Raw genomic sequence first — 13,263 nt, 5'->3', positions numbered from 1 at the left:
GAGCGGGGAAATGAAATAAATTATAACCAGAACATGTATTAATTTGTCTAGGGAAAAGCAGAGTGTTCCTAAGGATGAAACTATTTATCCACTGATGTCCAGACAGAAAAGGCTCGGAAGATGAATTCCCTATAATTTTACTTGCACTCCAGCACTTTTTAAACAACAATGACAAAATGATTATTTTATTTTTTTAAACTTCTGTTCTGCAGAGGCCAAATTCCGAAACCACAAAAAACCTTGGCTGCATCCGAAAAGCATGCTCTCTTGAAGAGGTACTTATTTTGAATAAGTAATTACTTCATGACCTCTAAAAAAGTATGTTCTAGTATGAATGTGTAGTATGAATGTAATCTGGACGTACTAGTTCACCATGTTGTCATTACCATGTGACCTACCAGTGTCAGTTATGTCACTTCACTGTCATTCATAAGTCTCCCGTGGCCTCTTGGGATAGTAAAGTGTCCATCGTATGCACACTTAAGAATCTCGCTGGAAGTAGTAGGTCATCCGGGGACTTTTTACCTACTCTTTTATGAGTACTGTGAATTCGGGTATACTTCGTTTGTCACATCCTGTTTTTCGCCTAGTATATAGTAGGGAAGTATGCGATTTCGGATGCAGCCGTTGTGTTTTTTCAATGTTTATATATTTTTTTCTTTATAAATTATATTGTCAGCTTGCCAATTTGAATGAAACCTGTTTTTGTTTTTGTTTTTTGTACTTGACTTTTCCTATTTCTTTAACAACAATTGGAGCTGAAGAATTCCACCAGTTTGTGCAAAACCTGATGATCATGTTATCCAGCATAATTTTAGAATGTTCCACATTTAATTCGAGACTTGTAAATACTGAAGAACTTAAAATATGTATTCTTATTCCTCTTAACATCTCATTGTTTTACATTTTTCAAAATCCTAAAACTTTTATCCCTATAGGATTACATGGGGAAATTAAAGCCATATCAGTCTAATCAGACTTTTGGATCCCACTTTCTGTTTTTCATCTTTTCTTTTTGCAGTATCTAGGTGAAGCTGGCATGTCTTGACATACACCAGCCACTATTAAAAGGCTACATTATACAACCACAGCTGTTGGTATAATATGTCAGGTAGAATAAAGCACACAAGAGTTATGGACACAAGAGATTTACTTGAGTACAGTCAATTTTACTCCACTTACACTAAAAAATGCTGGGTTGTCTCAGCCCATGTTTGGACATGTATGAACAAACCCAACCGTTGGGCTTACAATTTAATAAAAAAAATTGGACCCAAAATATGGGTAGAAACAACCCAGCATTTTTGTTAGAGTGTAGCTCCCAAACCCTTAGATGTAACTAAACTCTATATCAAAATGCATTTTCTTGCCAATACGCTGTATTTCAATCAAGTTTATGGTGAAATGTTGATTTCAGTACTCATCATAATTCATTAATAATTCATCACTCTGAAGATTTTATGTACCCTGACAGAACCGCACCATATAGTGCAAAAAAAGTAAATGATAAAAAATTATAAATGACAAAGAGTTAGAATTAATAGTCTCTAAACTTTTCCCAGAAACAATATTTATCTGTGGAAGATTTGGTTGAAACCTGCAAAGTAAATCACTTTTAGTCATAGTGTTGAAATATCATGTTATGGATTGGTGCACAGTATCCATAACTCTCAACAGGTTGTGGGGACAAAGATTTATTTAGCATTAAATTGGAGCATGTGCTGTTATATAATTTTAGAAGGTATGCATTGTTTTTGTTTTTTTTATTATTGGAGCTGTTAAAAAATTGTATGCAACTGTATCTCCGAATAACCCATAGCTACACTCATAACTATTATTTTTCTATGTATGAATATGTATCCACCCTGACACAATAATCCGCATGTAACCAGTTATCTTCACATAGGTCTCTGTGATTATTCGACTTAATTGAAGATGATCTAAGACAAAATATATCATAATTTATTAAGCATTCTAAATTAACAAATGTGTGAAAATATGAAACAACTGTTAAACTATATCTAAGGCACAACAGAACTGGGACAACGACGGGAAAACTCATGAAGGGAAAAAAAGCTTCAGGAAAACAACATGCTGTGATCCGGACGAGCACTTGGAGCTTCCAGGACGGTGACCCAAACAGACAGCAATTTTAAGGTTTCAGAAGTTTAGTGTCCTGGCGTAGCCCAGTCACACCCAGAGTCCGGTCCAATTGCGCATCTGTAAAACGAATTTTAAGAACGGCTCACAAACAGTCTCTGCGGAGACTGATGAGCTGGAGAGCAAACAACTCCAATTTCAAAACATCTGGCAAGGCTGTAAATACTATTAGGTAATCACGTCTATGATCAAGTAACTTAGGAATCGACTCGTATAAATGGCTATCAACACTCTAAAAAACCCTCTGTTGCTCTTCGGTCAGTTTTGACCCAAAAATTTTACATTCGTTTAAAAAAAAAAAAATTTATCGGAATGGTACGAAACTTGTTAAAGGTTTTGGCATTTGCTATGTGAACACACACACACACACACACAAAAAAAAAACATGGACATGATTCGAACAGGTTAAATGGTCCTGAAAAAAATAGTCACATTTGTGCTTCTGGCGGATTTAAAAATTTTTTTACCGTATTGGAAACAAATGGGAGACGAATTTCATCTAGTGGAACCTTCTGGTACTGCCGCCAAACAAAATCTTACTGAAAGCTCATTTTTTGAGATATCAACCTCAAACACAACTTGTTTAGATTTATGGCTTTGATTTTCTCAGTTTTAGAGTAAAACATGTTTTTGAAAATATATATTTCATGTAAAAATTGAAAATAGGATTTTCGCACATTTTTCATAACAATAGGCCTAAATGTAAAATTCTGTAACTTTTTTTTAAGTTAACTTTTTAAAACTTTTTTCACTTCACCAAAGAGATCAAACTTTGAAGTCTGTGCTCTAAAGCATTCAAGTTTTACGACAGTTTAAGTTGGAAATCAAAATTTGACATCAAAAAGTGAATAAATGTATTATAAATACAGCGTAAATATAATTTAGTACCATAAAATACCCTAAAAATGCAAAATATTTAATAAAAAACATTATCGAACTAAAATATAGTAGGCTACACTAATTTCATTGAAAAAAAAAAAAATTTAAACAATAAATCGTTGACAAACAAAGAGCACCAGAGCATTAAATATAAAGGTTCCAAGTTTTTGCAGTGATGCCATAGAAGAACGAATCTTGGTTCCCCAAAGAACATTTCAGTGAACAGTTACAGGTTATTTTATTAGTGTGATCGAAATTTGAAAAGGCCTAAAGAACATGTTCCCACAATAAAGAGCCTTTTGTGCAATAGAAAGGTTCCATGGATGCTAAAAGTTCTTATGGAACCATACAATTTAATGTCAAATAACCTTTATTTAAAAACAACAACGAGAAGGTTAAAAATGGTCATAGTGTCAGATTCACAAAAAATAAAATAAATAATCCTGCATGGTAGTAATGATTGATGATTGACAACACATCACGACCTTGGCTCGGTGTTTTCTTCTTCTTGAGCTGAATGAGGAGTGCTCGAGTGGGCGTGCATGAGTTCTCGCTTTATAAACGCTGCGAATGGGCTTCAACACAGACCTCACTTGTTGAGTGATCTCTATGAGGACAGTCGAACGACACCTGACACACCTAAAGACTCCATTTGAGCGGCAAATGACGACGGCAATGATGAAAGGATGTGTGTTGTTCATCTGCTTGTTCTTCACAGTGTTTCAGTCCATCACGTGCGAAGCGAACCGGATAGATGCGCGCAAAAAACACGAAAACGACGTGGACCACCACAGCTCATCCATAACAACAGGTAACACATATTATGTAATAATGTATTTCAAATGGATACAAATATAATCTTTTTTTCCAGCAGCCAGCATTTAAACAATTTTAATCTAACAATTAATATTCATTTTTTGTATAGTTAATGTTTAAAAATGTATGCAGCCTATTATAAAAAAATAATTATATTGAACTATAAAATAGGTAGCCTATATTTTAATTAAAAATAATAAAAATATGACAATATAATCGGCATCCTAAAACCATTTAATATTCAATGTCTTGTAGTCCAATACTATAATGTATATAGTTGTATGTATCCAAATATTATAAAAATATGAATAGAAATATAATAATTTAACCAGCAGCCAGCATTTAAACCATTTTAAACCAACAATTAATATTAATTTAGTATAGTTAATGTTTAAAAATATATGTAGCCTAGTTATAAAAATAATTATATTGAATTATAAAATAGGAAGCCTATATTTTAATTAAAAAGAATACAAATATTATCATTTATCTGGCATCCTAAAAACATCATTTAATATTCAATGTATTGTAGTCTAATGATAGTTATATACTATAATGTATATAGTTGTATGTATCCAAATATTCTAAAATGATATATTGAATTAAAAGTATTTATATAATTATGTAAAAAAAAAATCTAAAACTAAAAATAGGTATAATTTAATTCAAATGAATATAAATATAATTAATAATTAATTATAATAATTCATTAATTTAACCAGCAGCCTAAAAACCAACAAAAAATATAAAAATAAATTAAATGATTTATTAATGAATTATAATAATTAATTCATGCTGTACCAATAATTTATGTGTATGTATATGTAGCCTATTATATAAACCAAAATGTAATATTCATTTTAGTGCAGTGATAGTTACTGTTTTATTATGATACTATTGTTACTATTTTATATATTATATTATATTGATAATAGCCAACAAAATAATTTAATATAATTATAGCTATATTAATACATTATAGTATTTAGTATGATAGTTATTTGTATACTTGCATAATAACATTTAAAAAAAAAAACATTATACACCTGATGTGCTTAACTTGAGGTATTTAGATTCTTTCTTTGTGTTGCATTTGTTAAGATTAATCTGGTTTGCAATTTTTTGTTTTGTTTAGTTTGTTTGTGTGTGTGTGTGTGTGTGTGTGTGTGTGTGTGTGTGTGTGTGTGTGTGTGTGTGTGTGTGTGTGTGTGTGTGTGTGTGTGTGTGTGTGTGTGTGTGTGTGTGTGTGTGTGTGTGTGTGTGTTTCCCTTGACAAAACACCTATTTGGTCATTCACTGATGAATTATGTCAAATGATGATGCTTCATAATTTGCCATGCCTTCCGATGACGTTTCATCTTTCACTACTGATCACATGACGTTAGTATAAACATGCTGTTCAACACAAAGGCTTTTTTTCTTCTCAGGGATTTGCAGCTACGGTCAACGTCACTAATGAGCTTTAGAAGAAAAACGATTTTTTTTCAGCATTTTTTCACGCACAGTCTCACCATTCAATACCCTGCACTCAAAAGCTCCAGTGATAGACTCTTTGTTTTCAGCAGGCGTCTCATGAACAGGCTGACGGGAGATAACTATCGCCACCTGGGGTCCCCCACTTAAATGTGGCATCATGTAAAGTCAAACAAAAAAAACCCAAAGGTATATATAAAGTCTTAAACCAGGGCCGTCTGTGTGTCCCAACAGGAGTGTGGAATCAGGAGAAACCGAAGAGACTCTTTGCCAGGACTCGCTATCTTTCTCAGCAGAGAAGTCATGTGGTGGTACGTTAAGTTATTTAGGGGTCTCCTAAAATGTGGACCCTAATAAAACAAACACAACATTGTTCAAGTGGACTGATGCACATCTGTGCATTTTGCAAGAGCAACAGAGTAATATCCCTTCTTGGAAATCGAGTTGATCCTTTTTACATTAAAAACCTTGAGTTAATAGAAACGTATTAGCAGTTCTTTACTCTGTTGATTGGTTTCTCATGAAAGCATGTGTCCTCCAGAGACCTAAGCCCAGGCCGGAGGCGTTTTCTCCAGCCCAGACTCCAGCGCGACGCTGTGCCGGTCTGATGGAGAGCTGCTCCTCACTCACTCCCTGCTGCGACCCGTGTGCCTCCTGCCACTGCAGGCTCTTCAACACCATCTGCCACTGCTGGAGACTGGGACACCTCTGCCCCAAGAAGACCTGATGACCCTTGCACACACACACACACACACGCACGCAGACACACACACACGCACGCAGACACACACACACACACCCGCACACACACGCACGCACACACACACACACACACACACACACCCGCACACACTCACACACCCGCACACACACACACACACACGTAGACCTGATGACCCTAACACACACACACACACGTAGACCTGATGACCCTAACACACACACACACACACACACACACACACACACACACACGTAGACCTGATGACCCTAACACACACACACACACACACACACACACGTAGACCTGATGACCCTAACACACACACACACACACACACACACACGTAGACCTGATGACCCTAACACACACACACACACACACACACACACACACACACACACACACACACACACACGTAGACCTGATGACCCTAACACACACACACACACACACACACACACACGTAGACCTGATGACCCTAACACACACACACACACACACACACACACACACACAAACACACACGTAGACCTGATGACCCTAACACACACACACACACACACACACACATATAGATTAATGACCCTAAACACACAGACACACATATAGACTTAATGACCCTAAAACACACACACACACACACACACACGTAGACCTGATGACCCTAACACACACACACACACACACACACACACACACGTAGACCTGATGACCCTAACACACACACACACACACACACACATATATAGATTAATGACCCTAAACACACAGACACACATATAGACTTAATGACCCTAAAACACACACACACACACACACACACACACACGTAGACCTGATGACCCTAACACACACACACACACACACACACACACACACACGTAGACCTGATGACCCTAACACACACACACACACAGACACACATATAGACTTAATGACCCTAAAACACACACACACACACACCCGCACACACACACACACACACACCCGCACACACACACACACACACCCGCACACACACACACGTACACCTGATGACCCTAACACACACACACATATATAGATTAATGACCCTAAACACACAGACACACATATAGACTTAATTACCCTAAAACACACACACACACACACATATAGACTTAATGACCCTAAACACACACACACACACACACACACACACACACATATTGGTGGTTCTCAGTTGTTTATTTTAGCATTGCTCATCCAATACTTTTTATCAAACAAAAAGAAAGAAAAATGTCATTCAATTTGGGATTAGACATTTAGTTTCTAAATATTTCGGTAACACTTCAGAATACTGTTCCTTCATTAATGAATAACTACACAGGAACAAATGAGTAACACACTATTAACATTCTAGTAACTACTATTAACTAACAAGAAACTCTGATTAACAAATTAGTAAGTAACAGCGCTCAGTTGAATGTGGTAGTTCACTATTAGCTATTAGCTAAACTACCATTTTTTCATACCTCACTGAGAACTACTGTATACAGGTTCATAATTAACATAAATAATGCATAATTTATAATAAAAGGTAACCGTAACCCACTAGTAATGACTCAAGTGTTTAGTCATTACTAGTGTATTCCCATGATCTTCACTTTAGAATACTGATCCAAATTATTAGCAGTTCCTTTAGAGGGATTTAGTAACACTTGATGCATTACTAATGGGTTACCATAACCTTATATTATACATTATGCATTATTAATATTAATTATGAACCTGTATATAGTAGTTCTTAATTTTGACTCATCCCTTATTTTCTTTCAAACAAACAGAAATTGACGTTTACAAGAGAGGCACTTAAAAGTGACGTGAATGAGGACAATTTTTGGGAGGATTCAAAAGCAGTAATGTGGAGCACTTACATTATAGTCACCATGAAATCAAAATTGACAATTTTAGTATTTAATATATATATATATATATATATTTTGTGCCCATCTCAACATCTCATCTCTCCTCTGATGACATGTTTCCTGATGTGAGGGCGGGGCAACCTGTCACTCACATGAGATCAACCAATAGCAAACCACAACCATCCAATCAATTTCCATTGGACAAAATCAAGTCCCGCCCTACATTTTCTCTTGTTCCAGAAGCCATTTCACTCAGATATAGGTCACAATAGGAAGGAAAAGACAATTATAACTTCCGTGTCACGCTGACTTTAAAAGCACTTGCAATATTTCTCTGCTTAATCGTATTATTTGAACTGTAACGCTGTTTAAAGCGTCATTTTTAAGTAGTAAAAGTTGTATGTTCATTTTATTTAATGGACATGAGCTAACATGAGCTAACAATGATCAATAGCATTTTTATTAATGAATGTTAGCAAAGATGAATACATTTCTGTATTGCTCATTGTCAGTTAATGTTAATTAATGAATTCACTAATTGGACTTTATTGTAAAGTGTCACTATTTTGTATTTAGCATTTAGCAAATGTTTGTTTAGAACAGACCCCTAGATCCACCAAATGAGAACCACTGCTATATATCACACAAGCATCTGTGCACCGACGGGATTCACACCTGTGCTTCTACACCTTCTGATACTGCTATATAACATGCCATGGATCATGACATTTAATAACTAACTGTACAGTGAATATTTAACTACCATATGACTCGAGTTATTCGCTCTTTTTGCACCATGACACTATTGTGACTGCTTTGCCAACTGGAGATGTTTTTACAGTGAACTCTTGTAGGATTCATGCTGGCAAAGTTTCATTTTTGCTATTATTCTCAGTATTTTTCAACTCTTGTTAAGCAAGGGACATATCCAAGCTAAACTGTTTAACTTGTACAGAATCAGTGTAACAGTGCCTAAAAAGCTAAGTCAAGTCATTTTAGGTCCAGTAAATGTGAATCCAATGTTATCCTCATTCTGCGATCTTTTAATAATAAGTTTAAGATGTTCATCTACTGTGATGATTCCACTGTCTTATGGCATTTTTCCATGTTTCTGATTTCTGCACGGGGAAAAAAAAAACATGTTTAAGTGGATGTCAAGCAGACGCTTGAGAAAAGTTGCCAGATAAGTATCATCATATATTTCTATCCACTGTCAGGTCATATTGACTGAATATTATTGGGCGGTTAAAAACGTTCAGTGTGCTCTCTACAAAATTCTTTGTAATAAAAACATTTAGAACTGCAGTTTGCAAACTTTACTTTCCTCTATTTTGTTCTTCTTAAAAGCTCTAAAAAGGATCTGTGATTTGGTTTGGTGCCAAGAAGATCTCCCTCCCAAGTTTTTCAAGTTTGTCTTCAACGACAAAGGGCTGTGCTCTTCCTAGTGTGGATATGAACTCTTGCACATGAATGAAATGCTGCAAAATCCAGTCCTGCTTTATTGCTCATCAGATAAAGAAAGTGTATGAACCTCCTGAAAAGTCAAGCTTCTGATTCCAGCCAAAGTACGTGGTACTTTTATAAATCTGCAGCTGTTTTCAGCTAAGCCAGATGCATTTAAATCCTGCAGGTGTCTTATACATAATAGTGCTTTATGCTGTATTTTAATAGATGAGGCCTGTCATATTTTTTATAAAAGCATGGTGATTATAATCACTGACATTTGTGCATATTGCTAAAGTCAGTTAAAGGTACAGTATGTAATATTGACAGCTAGCGGTTGAAATGGGTACTGCTTCAAGTTTAAATTAAAAATATTGGAGAGAGACGTTTCCCCGCGTTTGAATATGCTCCCGTTCATGGAGATTTTTAGATGATGCCGAGGCTTTTTAGGTCGGGTAGAATCTGCGATCTCTGACCTATTTGTTTGCTGGCTTCCATCGCTGCAATACGCTGTGTTTTCCAACAACTGGCAACCCGGGTGTGTCGAAATACTATTGGGTAAATTGGCAGCGGACGGGATCACACAGACCAAAACAAAAGCACATTCCCACACGGAACGCACATTTCAAAGTGAAATAACTGGCTGTAGAAGTGTTTTTCAGAGAAACAAGTATGTGAACTCAACATGTTTCCTAAATCTCTGCCAAAATACTATGGTATTTTTATTCTTTAGTACAGTCCAAAAGTTACATGCTCACCTTTAAATGGAGATTTTACTTAATTAAAGGGGCTATATGTAGAATTCAGAAATCCCACCAGTGGCCGTTAAGTGAACTGCAGCCAGCAACATTTTGAAGCCCAAAGTGGACGGATAACTCCCAGATAAACGAAAATGGGCAAAAAGGAGGGATTATCTGAGGTGACGTGACGGCTAACAGACAGCAGACAAACGGCTAGTAGTGACAGCAGCGGCAAGCCACCTGTCACTCAAGTGGCCAAGCCCTTAATTATGCAGAACTTTAAGGCTTAATATAATTTAAACAGATGAGTTATAAAAAAAATTCACCCCCCTCACAGTTTTCATGAAGGGCAAAATTTGCTATATTGACCAAAACCACTTTTTGCATCAGGCTGTAAACACATTTTTTCTGCTGTAAAGTTGGGCATTTTAACATGGAGGTCTATGGCAATGACTCTCTTTTGGAGCCTGTCTCTAGCGGCCAGTCGATCAATTGCAGTTTAAGTCACTTCCGTGTTAGTTTCAAGAGAGAGACAGGAAGGTTGTTGCTTGGTTTGCAAATGTGAACTCCAGAACACTCTGTGACGCGATATTCCCGGCAAAAACGTCCCGACCCCTTCACAAACAAATCAGTCTACAGGCTTTCATAGACAGCCGGGGAAGGTCTCGTTTTTTAAGTTTCATTACAAGCTGATCACACATTGGCAATAAAAGCGATTAATACATGGAAATTCTTACATATAGCCCCTTTGATTGTTGATAATAAAGCATGAAATGCAACAAGTGGTTAAAGCTGCAGTCCGCAGTTTTTCCTCTTTGACGCCATCTCTGTTCGAAATCTGCAATTGCGGTCATTCACGGAATTATCAACTTTACGTGAGTTGTACCTCGGCACGGCACAGCACGGATGAATCCAATGTTTTGAGGAGAGTGTGCAGCTGTCAGTCACCGCGCGGTGTGGCATTTGCAATCACAGATTCTACTTTTTGGAAGTATGACCAACATAAGAATATTCGCCCTAAAATGTCATCTGAACAAGTAAGTAACATCCACTTTTGTTATTTTGACCAACTAAGGAAAAAAAAACATTGCAGTAAATCGCGCTGATTAAATCTAACGATCGCTTATCATATCACGTCAAACCGTGCAAAATATACTTTGTTCTCAAATTGTTAATGCTAACAACATCAGCATTGCGTGACTACATTTAAAGCCCTTCAGATATTTATCCTTGTTTTCGCATGGGCCGGTTGCGATTTCTTTTTTAACACTCCATAAATTAGAAAACAGCCAGAAAAAAAAATCATTTTCACCATGTTTTTAGAATATGGATAGGAATAAAACGGTAAAGTTTGTATGTAAATGCTGCCAAAGGGGAGATTTCTGAATGTAATGAAATAAACACTTACATGTGTATTTTATATTTCCTTTTCACTAGAAAGAAGGCAAGTTATGGAGGCAAAAATCTTAAAATGATATTTTCTGTAATGGTTTATAATTGAAGCTATGAATCAGGTCGGACATAAGTTCAGTCCCATGCACTATTTACTCTGAGCTTTTCCACCCCAAAACCGACTTTTTATTTTAAACTTAAACATGTAAGTTTTTCTGCCAATATATATATAAAAAAAATAAAACAAAAAAAAATACAAGCCAAATATGGATATTGATTTATACTTTTATTAAGTATATTTTAATCAAAAGATTATGTACAAATATAATCCAAACATAAGCCAAGCTATACTGTCAAATTTTTAGTTAAAAAGAAGTAAAGCAATAGCAGACTAGAATAAACTTTTTTGGGGGTAAGGACTTGGATAGAGGCTCATTAGAAAAAATACATCAACGAAGAAAGTGAGGAAGGTGCTGTAAAATGCTTATTCACATTGCCGTCTACCAGTTTTCCTTGAACTTTTTATGAACTTCACTAAATAACTGTTCGATTTCACTGTGATTATTTACAGCCACTCATCCCTGACCCTTCTACAAACTGCGTAACATTTAAAAATAAACTTTCACATGAATCATCTGTAGGACGACAGAACTAGACCACAGATTCATCATCTCGAGTATCATAAATATCCGCTATGGAGATCTTCTGCAAAACGCACATTAGAGTTTTTATTTGACATGTCTCTGATCTTACATGATCCTCACAAGATCATCCGTTATGAACATTTCTGGCATAAGTCATGCCTGGAAAACCTGTCATGCATTCCGCTTCAAGGAGTAACAGGAGGACACAAGCCAAACGTCTCCCACATGCAGATGCGGATAGGACTTATGAGTTTGGATACCATCACTTTAATACAGAAAGATCTATGAAGCTTTTATTGGCAGGGAATCAAGTACAATAGAGAGCTAATGCACATTTAAGTTTACAGGAGGATATGAATTGTTATAAGTTATCATAGGCAGATCATTTAGATCAACTTTTTTAAATGAACATCCATAACTCAATTGTGTCCAGATGGTTTCTTTTGATGTAGTTGCTGATTAATTTATAAGAAGCTACAGTAATAAGCTACTGAATAACTACATTTACTTGTGTAATTAGTTTGTGGAGCTGCTCTTAATTAAACAAAGGCTATTATTGTTATTACTAGTAATTCAGATGATTATCTACCAACATGTAATGTGTTAAAAATTATTAAATAACAACAATAAAAACAAATAATTATACTGATGTACGGTACCTGTTATAACTTATATAACAAATATATTTAGAAAACACTGTATATTAATTAGTGACCGATAGTGGTGTGATTTATTTTTACCATTTATTTTCTAATATAAAAAAGATGCTATGTTCTTGGCAACATGAAATACTGCATACACTCTTAAAAACAAATGTTCTTTATTGGCATTGATGATTGAAGAACCTTTAAGATCTATGGAACCTTTCCAGTTCACAAAAGGTGATTTATAATGGAAAAGGTTATTAAAAAAAAAAGTTATTTTAAGAACTGTTCACTGAAAGTTTCTTTAGGGAACCAAATTTGGTTCTTCTATGGCATTACTGGGAAAACCCCAATTGGAACCTTTATTTTTAAGAGTGAATGGCAAATTCATTTAGTCTATAATTAGTCATAGCAGGTTATAATAATAATAATAATAGTAGTATTAGTAATAAAGATACTAAC

General features: G+C 35.6%; 1 protein-coding gene across 1 annotated transcript; it reads left to right on the top strand.

The window, feature by feature from the left end:
- The first annotated feature begins 3,579 nt into the window (after positions 1–3,579).
- On the top strand, positions 3,580–6,091 carry asip2b (agouti signaling protein, nonagouti homolog (mouse) 2b). Its single transcript, XM_056266726.1, has 3 exons — positions 3,580–3,850; positions 5,563–5,639; positions 5,870–6,091. Exons 1-3 carry the CDS (start codon positions 3,649–3,651, stop codon positions 6,053–6,055), a joined length of 465 nt encoding a protein of 154 aa, XP_056122701.1. The 5' UTR covers positions 3,580–3,648; the 3' UTR covers positions 6,056–6,091.
- Positions 6,092–13,263: the final 7,172 nt, after the last annotated feature.

This window comes from Rhinichthys klamathensis, unplaced genomic scaffold, assembly GCF_029890125.1.
Source record: "Rhinichthys klamathensis goyatoka isolate OS25496 unplaced genomic scaffold, OSU_Roscu_1.1 h1tg000011l_1, whole genome shotgun sequence".
In the NCBI taxonomy this organism is placed as follows: Eukaryota; Metazoa; Chordata; class Actinopteri; order Cypriniformes; family Leuciscidae; genus Rhinichthys; species Rhinichthys klamathensis.
The sequence above is the reverse complement of the archived record's forward strand: the minus strand, read 5'-3'. Positions and strand labels throughout refer to the sequence as shown.